Here is a 17,438-nt window from a genome sequence, read left to right as displayed (position 1 = left end):
AGAGCCGAGGAACTGCCGGCCCCCGGGGGACCCCCAGCCCCAGCGGGATGGACGCTGCCTCCCGGCCCGGACCCCGCCCTCCCGGGAAGTTGGATCGACAAGCGGCCCGACCTTGTGCCTAGAGGGTTAATTGGGCCGGGGGACCTTCCTCCGGAGTCACAGGCACCATCCGCAGGGTGCTCCCCGGACTGCTCTGCTGCCCCGACTGCTCTGCAAAAACGTTAGAGAGATAGAAAGAAAGAAAGAGAGAGGGAACCCACCGTGTCCTCCTCGGAGGGAGACAGGGGAGCGGTAGATAGAGATAGGCACAGAGTGGTACTTGCTGCCGTGGAAGTGATGCTCGTACTGAGCCTGAGATACAGACGAGGAAGAGGAGGCAGAAGAAGCCACGTTAGAGGAACTCCACACAGAGCTGACGATACATCCCCAAAAGAGGGAGCACATCCACAGGGTCCAGGCGGGGCGGCGTCCCGGGCAAATGCTGGGGTTTGTTCTCAGGTGCATGGTCAAGGCACGGGGCGCCTACAGCCGGGCAGTCTGAATTCCAGCCAGGGAGAGAGGATAAGGTTCATGATGCCAAGGGACCCATGCTAGCAGAGAGGAGAGCCGCTTCCGAGGCTCTGGGGCGTGCGTGTGTGCTCAAGAGGCAGAGAGACAGCGTGTGTCTGCGAGAGAGCGTGTGCGGGAGGGGAGGGAGGGGGAGGTAGGAGCACACAGCAGAACAGGATGCGCCGCTTCCAGGCTGGCTCTACAGTGCCGGGAGCCCCGCGGCCGTTCCGAGACTCCGGGAAAGCGCAGGAGCGCGGCACATGGCAGCGGGTCCCGGGGAATCTCGCTGGGCGCTTCCTGCAGGTCCGCGGGGACTTTCCCTGCCCGGAACCCCTCACCGAGCTGAGGGGCGACTGAAAACGAAAACCAGAAGAAAAAGCCAGAGACCCCAGGTAAATTTCTGATTATTATTATTTTTTTCTTTTTTTTTTTTTTTTTAAATCCCGGTTCCAGGGGGGGTTTTCTGTTGCTTCTCCACTAGCACTGTTGCAATGCAGAGTTGCTAGCCACGCGCGCGCTCATACACACACACACATAGAGATCTGGTTCGTTATCCTCCTATCAACGGATCCAGGCGACCGACGGCTGAAGCCGATTAACCCTGAGGAGCCGGGGAGAGCAGCACCAAGGCTCCAGGTGGGCGAAAAGCGGGGCCGGGGCTGCCGTGCCCAGCGCGGGGGCGGGATGCTGGCGGCCGGCACGCCAAGTGCAGGCAACTCGGCGGCGCAGGTGAAACGCAGCCGGGGCGGCCGAGGAAGCGGCTCCGCGAATGGGCCAGCCGTATGCGAATGTACCGGCCGCAGCCAGCCAATGAGGGAGGCGGCAGCACTCCGCAGAGGGACTGGCTCGCTCCGGGAGGGGGCTGAGGCATCGGGAGGCTCCACCCCCACCATTCATGTGCCCGAGTCGTGCACACGCGGCCGGCGCCGGCCCCGGCCCCGCCCGGTTGGTCCCGGGTGTCGGTAGCGGGTCCCGCTGCGCTCACCGTAACTTAGCGCTTCCCTTGTGTTATGCGCTTGGCTTTTAAACGCTCCTTCAACAATACCCTGAGTCCCCAGCCATGTATTTGAGAGCAAGAGCTGCAGTCAGAATCCGTAGCCCATAAATAAATAAATACACGGAGAGGCATCTCCGAGTAATGAAGTGCCTATCAATGTGCATGGCAAAATCTCCAGCCCCGGTGGGAAAGCCGGGCACCAGCAGCGGAGGGACTTTCGGGGTTGGTATGAAGTGCTGGGAAAGGCAGCGGCTCATCTGCCCCTGATATCGAGCACCATCCCAGACGGAGGAACAGCTCCTGGCTGCCAGGTTCCCTGCCTCCCACTCTAGATCCACGTCTGGGGGTGTGCACACATGCTTCAGAAACCTGCTTGACTCATACCACAAGTACCTCTCTAAAACAAATTCCAGGTTCACACCTTCAATTGCTATTCACAGAATCATAAATGTTGAAGAAGACCTCTAGGATCATCTAACCAGTACAACCACCAACCCATCCCCCACATGTCTGTTAAACCATATCCCTCTGTGTACAGTTCTTGAACACCTCCAGGGACTGAGAGTCCACCACCTCCCTAGGCAGCCTGTTCCAAAGTACTACCACTCTTTCTGAGATGAAATTGTCCCTAATAAACAACCTGAACCCCTCCTGGTGCAACTTAAGGCCATTCTCTTGAGTCCTGCTGGTGCATCATGCTGTCAGCCCGAGTTCTACATCTGGAGCTTCCCACTGACCCTGATACACTCACTGCTTATTTTCTAGAGACGTTCAGTTTAAGTGATCTAAACCAGTGGCTCAATCAGTCAAAAATATTTCAGTGTTTTTCTGAGCTTAATCAATGACTGTAGGTGCTAAATCCGGAAAGCAAGAATATGACTTTCAAATTTATCCAACATCTGCCACCCAAGAATCTGAGAGTGCTTTAAAATCTTTTATTAATGAGGTCATCTAACAGCTTTAGGTATTACTTTGTTGTTCTGCAGATAAGAAAGCAGAGGCTCAGAGGTGTTAAGCCAATGAGTACTTGATAGACACAGGAACTGAACAGAACAGGCCCTGGGATCCTCCGATCTGAACAGCACATCTCACTGGGATGCACATCAAACTGATGGGTCAGGATGGCAGACCTGCAGTGCCCTGCAGCATGACAGTGTAGAGAAAGGGACAGCTTCATCTGTGCTCAAGTGTTTCTGTCCCTGAGCTTTGCTGAGGACCCTGGAGTTGTCACCTTGCAGGTTGCAGGATATCCTGGAGCATCATGGCTTGGAGAGGAAGTCTCCCCCTTCTCCTAACTGTACTGTTAAACTTTATCTCCCACCTCCTCTCCCAAGATGCCCTGAAAGGCTGCTGACCTCCACTTTTTGCCAGAAGAGAAAAACTTAGGAGAAGGTCATTCTTTGTCAACTAAGAGCAGCATCCCTGGGGCTCTCAGGTGCCATTTAAGTGTCCAACGGATCACATCCTCTTCTCTACTTGCTTGAGCTCCTCATCACGTTTGCCACCTCCTGGGCTCCTGTGAGAGGGCAGAGCTTTCAATGCTCAAAGCTCCAGCCCAAATCACTGCTCCTTTCATCTTTTCACTTCGCTCACCCTTTCCCACATATGATAGTGTAAGGTTGAATAAGAAGATGGTAACAAAGATGATGGTAAATATTCAAAACACTATTTGTAAAGGAAAACTCACCTATCTATATCAATATCTTGGCTGGAAAAGCTGGGGCAATCTCCACCAGGGAACAATCTCCAAGAGATGCTGCCTTGGTGGTGATCAGCCCTTAAAGGTCTTAGAGGAGGTGGAGTCGAGCTGTGCTTCCACAGCTGACCCAATACTTGCCTCAGCTGGTTAATCAGAGGTTCAGGCTGTGATTACCAATTTCCCATACAGATAGTAACAGTGTCACCCACACTGCCACCAACCTTTCATACCAAGGCATTAGTTTACCTTCAGGGGATGTATGAAATACCTGAGCATCATTTCAGACTGCCTGGCCTTAGCTATAATGTGCCTGGTAGTCCTGAACAGGAAAAGCAGAGCTGCAGTGTATTGTCCCCATGCTGGGGAGTCATCCTGTGTGTGTTCTACCTGCTGACCTTCCTTTCCTACAAGCCACTGGGTAAACTGCCTTGGGCAAAAAGGAGAAAGGCCAAGAGAGCCAATCTGTACAACATAAAAATAAAAAAAAAAACAAACAACAGAAAAACTGTGAAGCTGGCTATAAATACATCACAGGGTTCTGGTGACACCATAAAGCACCAGAACTTCAGTATGCCTTGCTTTATGAGGTGCCACTGGATGTATTTACTGCCCTGTAATTCACAGGTGACGCATTCATTTAGCAGCACCACTGTGGGAAGAGGGCAGATTTCAATTCAGCTTTTCCCCTCGGGAGGCGAGGGGAAGTTTAGAGCCAGAAGTGAAATTTCAGCAACATTATTCCCAATAGGTTTACTTCAAAAGAGTCACATTTACTTCCCTGCTTGTTACATTCATCTGGGTAAGGATAGCCTCTTTTTAAATGTAATGGTATCTTCAGAATTGAGATGGGTGCTTTCAAGGACGCTGGTTCCCATCCTAAGTTGCTCCCCACAGATAGGAGATAAGTAGTTTTATTTCTTATACAGTTTTTTTTTGTTTTTTTTTTTTCCCTTTTCTTTTACTACAAGAGCAGAGGGACGACATATTTCTGAGAGATGAGAAACAATAAACCAAATGTTTCTAGGTTTTAGAATCCCAGAAGGAGACCCAGTTGGCTTCAAGCTCTGGAAAACTTTGTACTCTACCTTATTTGTGTCAGCAAGTCTGATTCTATATATTATATTTCATATTAAATCTTTGTTATTTATTTTGCTGCATTGAGAACTGAAAAAGCACCCAGCTCTACTCTAAAATCAGATCCAAAAGGAAATCTGCATTAGTTTTTAGCAATACGTGGTGCCTGCCAGGGAGAAGGCAGTGCGGGCTCCATCCCATAGAGGCTAATCAGGGACATCATCAGCTGGTGCAAGGCTTCATCATGAGGTTAAGAGAGTAAGGTCAGCAAGAACAGGCTGTGACCCAAAGCTTTTTTGTGACTCAGACTGGTTGTGTCAAGATTCAAGATAGTCACTTTTTTTTTTCTTTTTTTAATGTCCTTTTCCAAGAACAAGACGGAGGGTGAGAACAGGTTCTACTTATGATTTTAAAATAGAAGCTTAAATAAAATAAATCAGAGGGGACTGCGTGTATAGAAAGCTTAGGACTGGAATGCAGGCACCATTGTATTTACAGAACTACCAAATACTGCTGAGGACAGCAGTGACCACAAGCCCAATACTTCTTGGCACTGTAGGCAGAACGAGCTGTGCTGGAGCAGACTCAGTGCCCCTGCCCACCAGAGCAACACTACTGTGCTGTGCTTTTTCTGCATGTAACCAACCAGCAGCAGTCCGACCAGCTCAGAGCAATCAGCTTTCAGGGCTTCCATGTTTTCCTTCAGCATGCAGTTAAGTCAAGTTACCTGCAACAGCTGAGACATAAGCCTCTGTTACTAGTGACACAGGGCAGGCCTAATTCCCTTTCCAGCTCAGCCCCCAGGGACCATGGTTTGCCATAAGCAACTAATACAGCAGCTTTGGAGCCTAGTTCTTCTCTCATTTATGTCAGGGTGAGTAAATTCAACAGATCCAGCAGACTGACATCAGCGAAGGGCAATCAGATGCTTGACATTCATTCAGGAGAAGAGAAATGCAAGCTGATTGCAACCTGTGAGCTTGGGCTAGCAGGAAGTTAGCCCAAAGCAATAATAACCATTGGGAAGCTCTGACAAGTTGAGGGACATAGATTCACTTCTGCCAAGAGTCCAGTCTGTGGACCAGAAATCTTAAGAAGTTCAGATATTTTCTGAAATTTTGCATTGACTGCCCAGTGTTGGTTTAAACAAGTAAGAATAAATGCGGGAGGAACATCTCATTTTCATAAGCATTAATCAATTGTAATTTGGAAAGAGGTAATGTTGGAATTTGCTAATGCAGACTGATAATAAAAGGTTAGAATTGGCCCTGTTTACTAGATTAATGTACAAAGGACAGTTCAGTGTACTCAGCACTATGTTAACTGTAGAAGCAGACAGTCCCTTCCCTGGAGAGCTTAAGTCTTGCTGGAGAGGCCAGAACCAACATCTGTTGGGCCAACTTTATGAGCAGGCAGTTCTTTTTTGGTTCCAATATGCTATTCTATAAACCTAAGAGAGTGGAAAGGTTTAGGTATTGGCAGTAGTGACTTTACAAAGGAGTGCCTATAGCAACTGCTCTTAGCCCCAAGATTATACATCTTCTTTCTGTCTTCTCCGGGTACACCCCTCAGACATCTGCACATGGCCCCAGCAAGCCTCCCCTTTCCAAATGCTGCCATTGATTAGGATAAGATTCTTTTCATACTCCAGACCTTCAGCAAAATCAGTAACTATGAAAATGCTTTGTGTTAAATGAAGGATATCTAAGTTTGGTTTACTTCAACTATTATAAAGATCTCTTCTAATCAAGTATCCAGCATGTCCCCTTTCATCTCACAAGGGCCTTAACCTCTGCACTTGGAGTACTCTATTGCAGTGTGCTAAACAGGCTGTGCTCTGGCAGCAATGTGCTGAACACACTCATCTCACATGAGGAAACCACTCTGACATGGCTGTAGAGCTTTCTGAAGAGCATCTACCCCTTTTACTTTTAGTACAGGCTAGGCTCAGTGACAGCTCTCAAATCTCCTCATGCAGAGAAACAGAAGCTACTTTTATTTCTTGTACCTGTTAAAGCAATGTGCCTTTCTATCAATGGTTTTACAAGCTCAGAAAGGCTACAGAACTTCAAAGAATGTCCGAATTTGAAGAAATCAGGGTTGCCCACTGCTTCAATTTTGATAGCAATTCAACTCCCAGTGTAAAAGAGTAGCCTGATGGATTTCATTTCCTGAAGCTTCTGTCACAGAGGTCACACTTAAGTACCACTACTACCTATGTTTCACTGAAGATACCATAATAAAATGGCAGTGACCTGTAGCATGAGCTGAGAACTACACATCCATCATTGATAACAGCCCCTCTCACAGACAGGCAACTCTGCAGTTAGCTAGGTTTTATACTGAGCCAAATTCATCTCTAGCATAACTCCTAGCAACAGATACTATGGATGTAAGTAGTTACTGTGATTGTGGAAACAAAAGTATAGGTGTACCTTTCTCTCCCTATGCCTGGAATTAGTGTTGGCCAGTAAGGCTAGCTGTCTGTTACCAGCCTAGGTGTGAACCTTGCCTGGGATAACCCTGCTGCAATCCCTTGCTGCTGTTGATCCCCCCAGCAGCAAGATGTCAGATACATAAGCAGAGTTCAAGAGAGAACACGTGACCTATCATTGTCTTGGCTCCACTATTCTTTAGGTCTAGATTTAGGTGTCCAAGGGCTGCTGGTCCAGCACCTTCCGTGCTAGTGCTAAATATTAACACTGCAAAATTAACATTTATGGCATGAATTTTTAGTGTGGAAGAAAAGCAAGGGGAAATTATTTCTGAAGAGCTCTGAATTCTAAAACTGAAATGGTACCTCAAAGGCTGAATTAGAAAGAGAAAAGAAATAGATGGAGCTAAAATTTCTGCTGTGATAAATAGGGAACTCTTTTAATTTTTACCCATGAGAACAGAAGGGAGACTTTTTTTTTTTCTTTTACCCTCAAAAAAATCTTGTCTGGCACAGAAAGGAAAAGCTGGAAAAACTGTTGCTTTTTGCTCCTCTAAACTGGCTTGTGTGCTAATGAAAAGCAAGCTCTCTAATAGACACTGCAGAGGTTCCCCTCTGCTTCTTTCCTCTCTTCCACCTATCATCTTCCCTGGCTTTTGCCTGTAATCACCTGTTCATCTCACAGCAATAACTGCCAGGTGACTGGTGTTTGCTGTAGTCTTCCAACTGCTGGGGAAAAAAAAAAAAAAAAAAAAAAAAAAGAATTGAAAGAAAAGCAAAGGAAGATGTAGGGGGAAAATCTTTCAGTGATACAAGTGTCTCACTGCCAGCCAGACTAAAAGTGAAGCATCTCCCGTGGCCAAGCCTGCTCGTGTGGGAGCTGCTGATAGGTGTAATTTCCTAAGATGTATACCTTGTCAGTGTGCAGAAGATGAAGAAAAGAAGAAGGTCAGAGCAGCCAAAGCTAAAAAAAAATGGAAGGACAAAAGGAGACAATGTGAAGAATGATTCTTCTGCTTTTAACTCTGATAGAGCCCATGCTGCACAGCCCATGTCAGACCAACTTGCTGGTTTGTAGCAGTCGCTTGGCCTGTGAGATGGGCTCTTGTCCAGAGGAAGCAGCCATTGCTACCAATAATGCCCATGCTACATGATCATGTCATGGGTATGCCACAGCCCAAGCATGGCACAGTATGTGTTCTAGCTGCTCTCAACCATGGTAGGAAAATAAATTTCCCTTCAAACACCTGGGCTGATAACAGACAAGGCAGGCAGGAGCCTCTTAGTCTGCCTGCCTTAAGAGGCAGGAGCCTCTTAGTCCATCCCTCTGCTCCAAGGCAGAATAACCTTCACATTCTTGATGATGCTGTCTAACTTGAAATGAGGAAGAATCAATGCTTCTGGAAGCTCTCTGTACACTGGTGCTCAACTTTCTTTGTCAGCAGAATTACTGTGGTGGTTTCTTATTCTTTTCAGAAATCTTTTGTAGTTGAAGAAGTGAATTCTGACATCTAAAAATTAAAAATCTTAAATGAGCTAAAATCAACTTTCCTTATGTCCAGAAAAAAAATGTGTGGAAATATAATAACTATAGGATATACAGAATCATAGAATGGCTTGGGTTGGAAGATTGTCAAGCTCCAGCCCCTCGCCATGGACAGGGCTACCCCCAGCTAGATCAGGCTGCCCAGGGCTCCATCCAACCTGGCCTTGAGCACCTCCAGGGTGGGGCATGATTAATAATATATCACAATACTTCTATGGTATGACATTTCACTAAATTTTTGAGCAGCATGAATATCAAATGAGAAAACCATGTGTTTATTTGCACATAGGAAGCACCCAAGTAACATGAAGTTGCAAGACAAAGAACAAGATCAGTACATAGGTGGGACATCCTGCTGAATGCACAAAAAGAATGGTGAAATGAGATGGGAGGGAGTGGAAAAAGTCGAAAGGGTAAGCCCTGATCCTGGGAGCAGCTTTTGCACTGAGATTTTTAATAGATTTTGCATCTCAGAAAATGTGGCATAGGTCACTGTGGCATGCTGCTATGGGATGGGTGGTAGTACAGAATCAAGTTCCCATTCCACGCTGGTGCTTTTCATGCCACCAAGGCCAACCTCTGGCTTCAAGGCACCCAGCAAAGCCACACAAATCAAACAGGTCAGAGCAAAATACAGCACATGTCCATTGGTGTCTCCTGATCAGAGAATTTACTGGGATACCTGGTCTTTAGCGGAGAAGCCAAACAAAAGCGCAATAGTGAGAACAGATGTAAGGAGCATGAAGTACTTTAAAAACACCTCACTTGCAAAGCACTTCCCCCCTTCTTCCATTCCCCAGGGCTTCAGGATTCACTCCACCCCCACAAGCTCATCCAGCATTGCAGGTCTCATGAGACAACAGCAGTTCCCCTGCCTTGTCAGATAAACTACCCTGACTGTGATTCAGACACCGGTGTGCTAGTCACATGGATGCACAAAGGCTGTTTTCTCAAACACAACACTTTCCTTTATCCAGCTCCTTGTCTCTGAGAAATGTATAGAGCTGAGGAGAGTAGGGGGAGGCACGCAACGGTAAAACAGCCCAATTGGAGCTCAAAGGCTAACACCAGAGCATCAGGAATACATAGGCTATAACCACCAAGCAACTGTGAAAATCATGAAGAGGAAATAAAGGAGGGGAAGAGCAGCATGCTTCCTTATTGATAGGCTGTGTACAAGAGATAAGGCATAAACTGCTCCCAACACGGATGTGCTATTTATTGGACAGGACAGACAAAAACTCCAGCTACTCACTGTAAAGCATCAAGGGAAAAACTAATTATAGGGACGCAGGGATTATGTTTTAACTAGTCAGATGCACACAAACGCATGTGCATGCACATGTATTTCTGTTCCTCTCTCTCCTCTGGAGCCTCTTATCACTTTCTCACACTATTAATGAGGATAACTACAGAAAAACCAGAAAAGGAGGAAAACAAGGAAATACCTACGAGCTGCTCAGAGGGAGCTCACTTGAAGGATCACACTTTTTTTCCACTACTTCAGAACTTCTGTTGGTCATTCAGAAGCCATCTGCACTCTGGACCAATGCATCCTTGAAGACATCCCTTAAGGTTAAGTATGCATAGTTTAATCTAGATGTTTCATCCCCTTCCCCTTTGCTTCCTTGTTCTCTTTTTATCAGTCACCAAAACAGAGCATTCAGCATAGCTGTCACTGACTCCTCCTGGGTACTGGCAGAAGGATGGTGGCTATCCTGGGGATAAAAGAAAACTGAGTGGTCTTCGGGATGACTAACTCTGAGTCACACTGTCACTGTCTTCATCCCTGCATTCTCATCTCCTCCTGCACAGAAATCAGAACATAGCTATTCTGTGACAACCCAAGCTACCAAAAACCCATAAAAGAGACAGACAACAGTATGTGATCAACAGAACACACAGATATACAGGTGCTTGGTATAACACCTTTTCTTGCACTGACACTCAGTTGCTTCTTGCCTACTACCAGCTCCTACACTGGATGTCATCCTCAGAAACTTAGCAGTAGGCAGATTAAAGGAGGACATCTGATATTCCTGTCTATTTAGAAAGAAGTTGTTCTGCAAACAGTGGAACTACAGAAATAAATGAGTGGGAAACTCAGTTTCATGTTTCCCCTTTATCACTGTAATAACCTCACCATATCACACTCTGCTCTCCTCTTATTTTCTCTCTCTCTCCTGACATTCTCAGATTTGTGTTCTATTTTCTCATTTCCCTGAAACACCTTCCCTTTTTCCTTCATGCCCTTCTTGCAGAGAAGAGATGAGGTCATCTCTTCTCTGTGCAAGTTCAGAGCTGTGAGCCCATCAGCTGGAAAAGCAGCCCTGAGCAGCAGGGATGAGGAAGGTGCTGTAGGAATTCATCTCTGGGGCTTCTTCACACAGAGGGTGGTGATGGACTGGAACAGGTTGCCCAAGGAGGTTATGGATGCCCTGGAGGCATTCAAGGCCAGGCTGGATGTGGCTCTGGGCAGCCTGGTCTAGTGGCTGGTGACCCTGCACATAGCAGGGGGTTGGAACTAGATGATCATCGTGGTCCTTTTCAACCCAGGCCATTCTATGGATCTATGATTCCTGTCAGTATTTGTTGGCCAGACAATCAAGGAGACAATGGCTACACAAGGTTGTAAGTACCACTTCCTTAGGAGACCATGCTAAAACAATGGTGTACTTGTGGATGCCCCCTCCCTGGAAGTATCCAAGGCCAGGCTGGATGGGGCTCTGAGGAACTTTGTCTAGAGTGAGGTGTCCCTGCCTATAGCAGGGGGGATGGAACTCAAAGGTCCCTTCTAACCCAAACCATTCTGTGATTCTATACTTCTGCTCTAGTGCACTATAGCCTTGGGTGATGTGATCAATTAAGTTATAATACGCCAACTTCTCACTAAGGGTGATATTGAAATAAACCTTTTGTAAAACAAGGACTAGTGCTAAACAATATGGCATGAAAGACTGTCAATTCAGCTGTACTATATATGTACAGTAATGAGGTACGTTTTAGTTAAAGGACTATAGAAATAGCAGCAGCAGAAGGAAACTTTCAGAGGTGAGTAATTCTGTGCCACTTTGATCGAGTATTACTCTCCACTGCAAACAGAAGGTTTCATTTAGTGCTTGTAACAAGACCCAGCCTGGCTGGAGCTAAAACACAAGGAGACTGCCAGTCTTTCCCCACATGTAAACATTGCTCTGGTATCAGAGCCATGCACTAAACTGAAATTGCACGGAGAAAGAGAAATAAATTATCAAATTCATTTTGAGGTAGCAGGAAAGCATTTTGCAAAAGTAAATACCAAAGCCAGTGTGACAGTGCACTTCCACTTTCTTCAGGGATAAATATGCCTAAAGAAAGTGCTAGAAGTCTCACTACTTGGATTTAAGTAGGATTTTAAAAAGCCTGTAAGGAACAATCTTGCACATATGTCTGAGACAAAATTCAAGACAACATTTGTTTTCACAATATCACCATTTTTGTGAGCAGTGTTCTACTCTATTATTATATTATCAGCACTGCTTATTCCCTGCTGATCAGTAGTAATGAGAAGAAAATGGATCCTGTTTTTCAGCACTATATAAAAATCCGATAGGAAGGGAAAGAATCGCAGGAGCCATTATTTAGAGTAGGAGGAGCCAGTGATCCTCACCCAATGATCTGTGACATTTGATACTTGATTTTCCAAACAGAAACTGGTCAATTTTGAAAATGTGTCTTGTTTTCATTGTCAAAGAAGCTTTCAAAAATCCAGCTTGCCATTTTCTTACATCTGACTCAAGTGAACAATGTGCATTACATGCAGGGTAAGTGAAAAGGCAATTCCATTTTATTAAGAAAATTGAGATTTTGGTAGTCAAACTTATTAGTCAAACTAATTAAAAACTAACACTTTTCAAAGGAAATCATGAAAAGCAAGAACAGCCATAACTATCCCCTATGAACCCCTTGGTTAAGACAGACATGTGGCATACAGGCATACAGTTTGGATCCTCTGATTCAGGCATTTCCTCCTTTTCAGATAAAGCCCCTAACTCTGGCTGACAGTCACTCTTTCCAGTTTAATCTTACCAGCTAAGCTCACTCCCCATTGTTAGAGATCATTAAAAGCTATGAACTATACACCAGGCAAGAAGAGATTGACCTGACAGGTCTGAAGGGAGGGCATTCAGGGAATACATGAAATGCAGACTCGGATCCCTTTCCTGACAGGATGCAGCATTACAGCCTGGATCTGTAGTATCTGAGGAAAATCTCCAGTCCAGCCTCTAATACACAAGTTCTGTGAGACTCATTCCCAGAAACACTGCTGAGCTTTAGGGAACTTCTTAACAAAACTTTAATCTGAAGAAATATGTCCCTGAAAAGCTTCTTCAGCAAAAGTTCTTTTCTTGGAATGTGGTACTGCAACAAATCACACTCATCACAGGGTTTTCTTGGGTCGCTATTTACAGGCTGAAGATAATACATACCTAGATGCTGATACAGAACTTAGCATAGCTTAGGTTACATACGTCATGATAAAAAAATGTTTAAAGCATCAAAATCAGACTAGACAACGCACCAAGACTATGCTGGGCAAAAATCCCACACCATCCAAGTGGGAGAGTTGGCATTTAGCAAGTATTTTTACCTACATCCATCTCTGCTTTTCTCTCTCAGCCTCCCATTTCTGTAATTGCCCTTCCCATCCTGCACACGCACACACACAGGCTCACCCACTCACTCCCATTTGCCAAGAAGAGCATCCTGCGTGGGACTCAGTCATTTGTTGTCCACGGAACTTCTGGTGTGTGTGTCTCTAAATAGCTGACATCTGGAGGAGCTAGATGCTACTTATACCCTCTTTAGCACAATCAGATGCTGCTAAGGAATATGAACAAAATGTTTCATTTTTTAAATAGCGTATGTTACCCTCGCTACTTCTTCCTAGCAGTGGTTATGAGGATCCACAGTCCACTACACAAATTAGCTAGCTTTCAAAGTCATTGCTCCTGTAGACATAAACAGACCAATATGAAAGTATGCACTGGTAGCAATCCATCATTTCTGCTGCTTAGAACTCACTTCTACAGTGTGCTCACTTGTTTTTTGGAAGAATGTATCACTCTCGAACCCTGCTGTAGTGACAGGAGTATAATGTGACATGAGTAGCCAAGGTAGAATTCAAGGCATCTAATTATTAGGCCCCCTCCTTCCTCTTCATTATCCAATACACACGTCATTTTTATAGCACCCAAAACACCCAGACTACAGCATTTTCTAACTACATAATTTGTTTCAACTACTGATGGTTACCGCCTCACAAACAAATCAGGAATCCACAATAACATGTAAGTCCTGTAATTAAAGACTGAAAGGATTGTAGAAAGGAAAAAAACAATGTTTACTCCCAGCATGCCTCAACTCTGTATGCTTGATTTTGCGTCAAAATACAAAATCACTCAGAACAGGGCTGCTGGTGGCTTTTTTAATGTGTTCTCTCTCACACACATCTATTCAAGTGCATGTGCAATCTGTACTGCAATGAATTATGCCTTCATTTAAAAAAATACAGATAGCACATAGATGGCTGAAGTCACCCAGGCAAAAGAAATACAAACAGCCAGCAAAGTGATGGGTAGCACAGATGCACCTAAATTGATTAAATTGCTGTTGCTAGAACACACACACTGCAATCTCGTTCCCTTCTGCATTATCCAAGGTACCCTGTTATTCTTCTCCACTCCTTCCAAAGTGCTCTTGTTAGCAGGCAGGGAGAATTAAGTTAAGTTGACTCGACAATATTAATGGATCTAATTCAACAGTGGCATGTTCAGAGAATGCCACCTGCCTTCTTTTTAAGCAGAAGATACTGAAACAACGCTTTGCCCAGCTGTTTCAAAAGCTAAAATTAGACACACCTGTTTTAGCAGTTGTTTCAGCAGCTGGACACTGAGATGTGGATCAATAAGATTTACTCACAGCTTTCTCCCCTCAGAGCCAACAGTGTGACTTCAGTGTTTAGTGAAATTTGTGTTGCCAGGAATAGTGTGCATGAATCAAGAGACCAGGGTGTTCTTCTCCACTGCTATACCTTGCCACAGTGCAAGAAAAATTGCCTATTTGGTGGACTAGGTGATCAAGACATAACACTGGTCTTGATCTAGTAGTGTATGGGGACAAAATCTTGAACCACATATAAACCAATGCAGTGATAAGCCTACAGGTATCATAAAACTACAGGCTTGTGAGGTCTGTACTCTTCCATTTGCTGCAAAGAGCTGCTAACCTGGGAAGCTAAAGCCAACAAGTGAATCCTGCCAACTTTTCCATTATTGATCCTAGAGTAATCCAGCTAATGTGCAAAAACCACTTCCCCAGCATCTAAACCTCAGTGTTCCCACCAGCTGTCTCCACATTCAGTAAGTACCTCCACTGTAGGAACATACTGCATATCAGAAACGGTAAATACTGAGCTGTTAGAGAAGAATTGACTGTAAAATCAAGGACAAATTAAACCAAATCTTAGTGAGATTATAATTTAAGCATTACCTACAGCTACCATGTTTCTCTGTCTGACCAAGTTGCTTGAGAATCTCAGTACCTTCTCTTAAAAGGAAGACAAAATTTCCTAAAGTTTCTGTATTTCACAACCTAATTCTGTTTGCCTTCTTCCCCAAGGCAAAATCAGTTTATTCAGTGCTATCCAGAGTCACTTAATCCCAAGCCAGTGGCAACCCCTCTGGTATGACTGTGAGACCAAGTAGGAAAAGAAACTCCACAAATTTATGTTGCAACAGAGAAAAAGATACATGAGACAATTCTCAAAGTTACAGCTCTCACAGAAATTTTAGAGGTGCCATAAATTTGTAGGTATGAATGCACTGAGTGCACAAAGTACTGTACAGTAAGTAAACATCGCCCAAATTATGTGCTTATCTGCACGCTCTCCTGGGATTTGCACCTGTGTGTTTTTGCAGAAAAGACACATGTACATTCATCCATATGAATACAGAAAGGTATATGCACATCTAAAGATATCATCTGTAATGTAAAACAAAAAATGCATGCAAGCATACAAGCATGCCCACACAGCTTGACAGCCACGGGAGCAGATGCCTCAGGAGATGCTGCACACCATCCAATTCCAATCAAGTACACCTCAGATTTTCCCTTTCCAACAGAAGGAGAGAGACAGATAACTTGGTTGTCAAATCGAGTTAAAAATGCTTGTTGAGAGCATTTCTGACGATATCTAAAGATGCTTGGAGAAGTGGGGCCATCACGGTCAAGCTGTACAAGTTGAACTCAAGAGCACTGAAGACAAAAAGAAGCAATGACACAAAGACTTTTCTCCTCTGTCTTTCTGGAAAATAATGAACAAATCCTTCAGAGTGATTACTCTGTTACACCTGCTGGCCCCACTCTCAAGTCTGTATTAGAAGATGCTCCTATCTCCCATCAGATTAAATGCACCTAGCAAAAAGCCATCAGGGATTGGCACGATAATTATCTTTCCTCATTAGAAAGAAAGCCCCGGATCTGACTGAATATGACTCCTCCATCAAGCCCTTTGTGGGCTGTAATAGTGCTCAGCCAACATCAACAGGCACAACACTTCATGTGAAAAAGACAAAGCAACATATCAAGTGATCTTGTCTTTTTATTTGCTTTTTCTCTTCTAAGCCTGCTGAGTGAGGTGGGAAGGTGCCAAATTCCTTTTTAACTTGTATAAATGCATCTAAATGTCACAGAAGAACCTTGTTAAGTGAAAAGCTTTCCAAATGTTTTTCTCTTACTAAAATGGATTGCTCTTTTTTTGTTATGTTATGTTTTGTTTTAATTTAAAAATTGCTTTCTTTCTCACTGCTCACTGCCCTTGGCTGTTTCCAGAGCCAGCTGATTGCAGTGACCCACAGCAGAGCTCCCAGCATTCAGCTGCAGCAGCATCCACAAGGCAGGACATGGTTCTTCCCAGGGGAGTGGGAGGGCAAGAGGACACACATGAAAAGATGAGAAAATCCCACCAGGGTACAGACTGAAGGGACCTTTCTCACAGAACAGAAGGACTCTCTCCATTAAAACAAACAAATAAATAAAAGTTTGAAACACATTAATTGCTTGGGTGTTTTTGTTTGTTTTTGGTTGTTGTTGTTTGTTTTTTTTTTGTAGCTATGGCATGCTGAGGAAGATGGGTGGTGTAGTAAATTGCTAGAAGAGCTAAATACAAGCAGATGAGGGCAGACTGCTGGTTATTCTATAGAACCAGAGTATTAGAGAGTTGCAGAGTTTATGCTCAGCAGTCTCTATGAATCACCTCCTTCCCTTACAGCATAGCCATGGCTCTTGTATCATCCCAAAGGTCACTCCTTGCTCAGTCAGCCTCAATCCTTAGTGTTCCCAGATTAAAAAAAAAATAAAAAATAATTGCTCTATACTATAGATTCAATTTCTGATCTTACAAGAAAGATATCAGAAGGATCATCAGTTTCATTCTGCAGCTAACTGTGGGGCTCATCATACCCAATGGCCTGTTCAGCAAAACATGCTGCAAAATGGTGTCACTATGCAGAAGCAGAACTGTGTTAAAGCACTGCCATACCCTGCACCACTGTCAAGTGAGATGTGCAGTCCCAAGTCATAAAGGTGTTTAATCAGATAGAACTTGTTTTTCAAGTCATTATATCATCTTTGAGAACACAGGCTACCATGTACACTGCAACATAACCCGTATGAGCAGAGTCAGATGCTGAAATTACGAGGGCTAGTATTGCAGGAGAACCTCAGGTCATTGCAAAGCAGTCCTGCACACTATGCCATTGCAGTTGTGTCACCCCTAGATCTGCTGGCACAGCTAGCTCAAGGGGGACTTCTACACTGGAAAAACAAAACCTCATAAACGTCATTTTCCTCATTTCCCACCTTCCACAGTGAGCCCCACTCAGGCAGAAGTGGGGGCTGCTCCACTCCAGGCTGAAAGGCAGAAAGAAAGAAGGCCAGGCCACTAACCCCACCAGCACTGAAGGTCTGAGATTGGAAGCTGGTTCCAGTCTGGCCCCTCCAGTGTAAAAATGTACGTACATAACATTTGTTTTATTTGCCCGTCCTTTTGAATCTGAGAAAGGGAAGAGGGAAACAGAGATTGTTCGACTGTGTACTG

At 44.7% G+C, this 17,438-nt stretch overlaps 1 protein-coding gene and 1 long non-coding RNA gene across 11 annotated transcripts in view; one reads left to right on the top strand and one right to left on the bottom strand.

The window, feature by feature from the left end:
• The window catches only part of NRXN3 (neurexin 3), an 887,537-nt gene that overhangs the window by 324,136 nt on the left and 545,963 nt on the right, over positions 1-17,438 (bottom strand). For 2 of the 10 annotated variants that reach the window (XM_015865173.2, XM_032445109.1), the window contains exon 1: positions 261-927. The exons of 3 other annotated variants lie outside the window; for them this stretch is intronic. In XM_015865173.2, the coding sequence (XP_015720659.1) occupies positions 261-504 (244 nt within the window). In that variant the 5' untranslated portion in view covers positions 505-927. Of the gene's footprint in view, positions 1-260; positions 928-17,438 lie in introns of those variants that run through there. 5 more of the 10 variants (XM_032445107.1, XM_015865169.2, XM_015865174.2 and 2 more) reach the window with 4 other exon arrangements.
• On the top strand, positions 829-16,391 carry LOC116653523. Its single transcript, XR_004307556.1, has 2 exons — positions 829-941; positions 16,172-16,391. It is a non-coding gene; the product is annotated as an uncharacterized LOC116653523 (long non-coding RNA).

Source organism: Coturnix japonica, chromosome 5 (genome assembly GCF_001577835.2).
Source record: "Coturnix japonica isolate 7356 chromosome 5, Coturnix japonica 2.1, whole genome shotgun sequence".
Classification (NCBI taxonomy): domain Eukaryota; kingdom Metazoa; phylum Chordata; class Aves; order Galliformes; family Phasianidae; genus Coturnix; species Coturnix japonica.
Note: the sequence above shows the minus strand (reverse complement) of the source record. Positions and strands in the feature narration are given on the sequence as shown.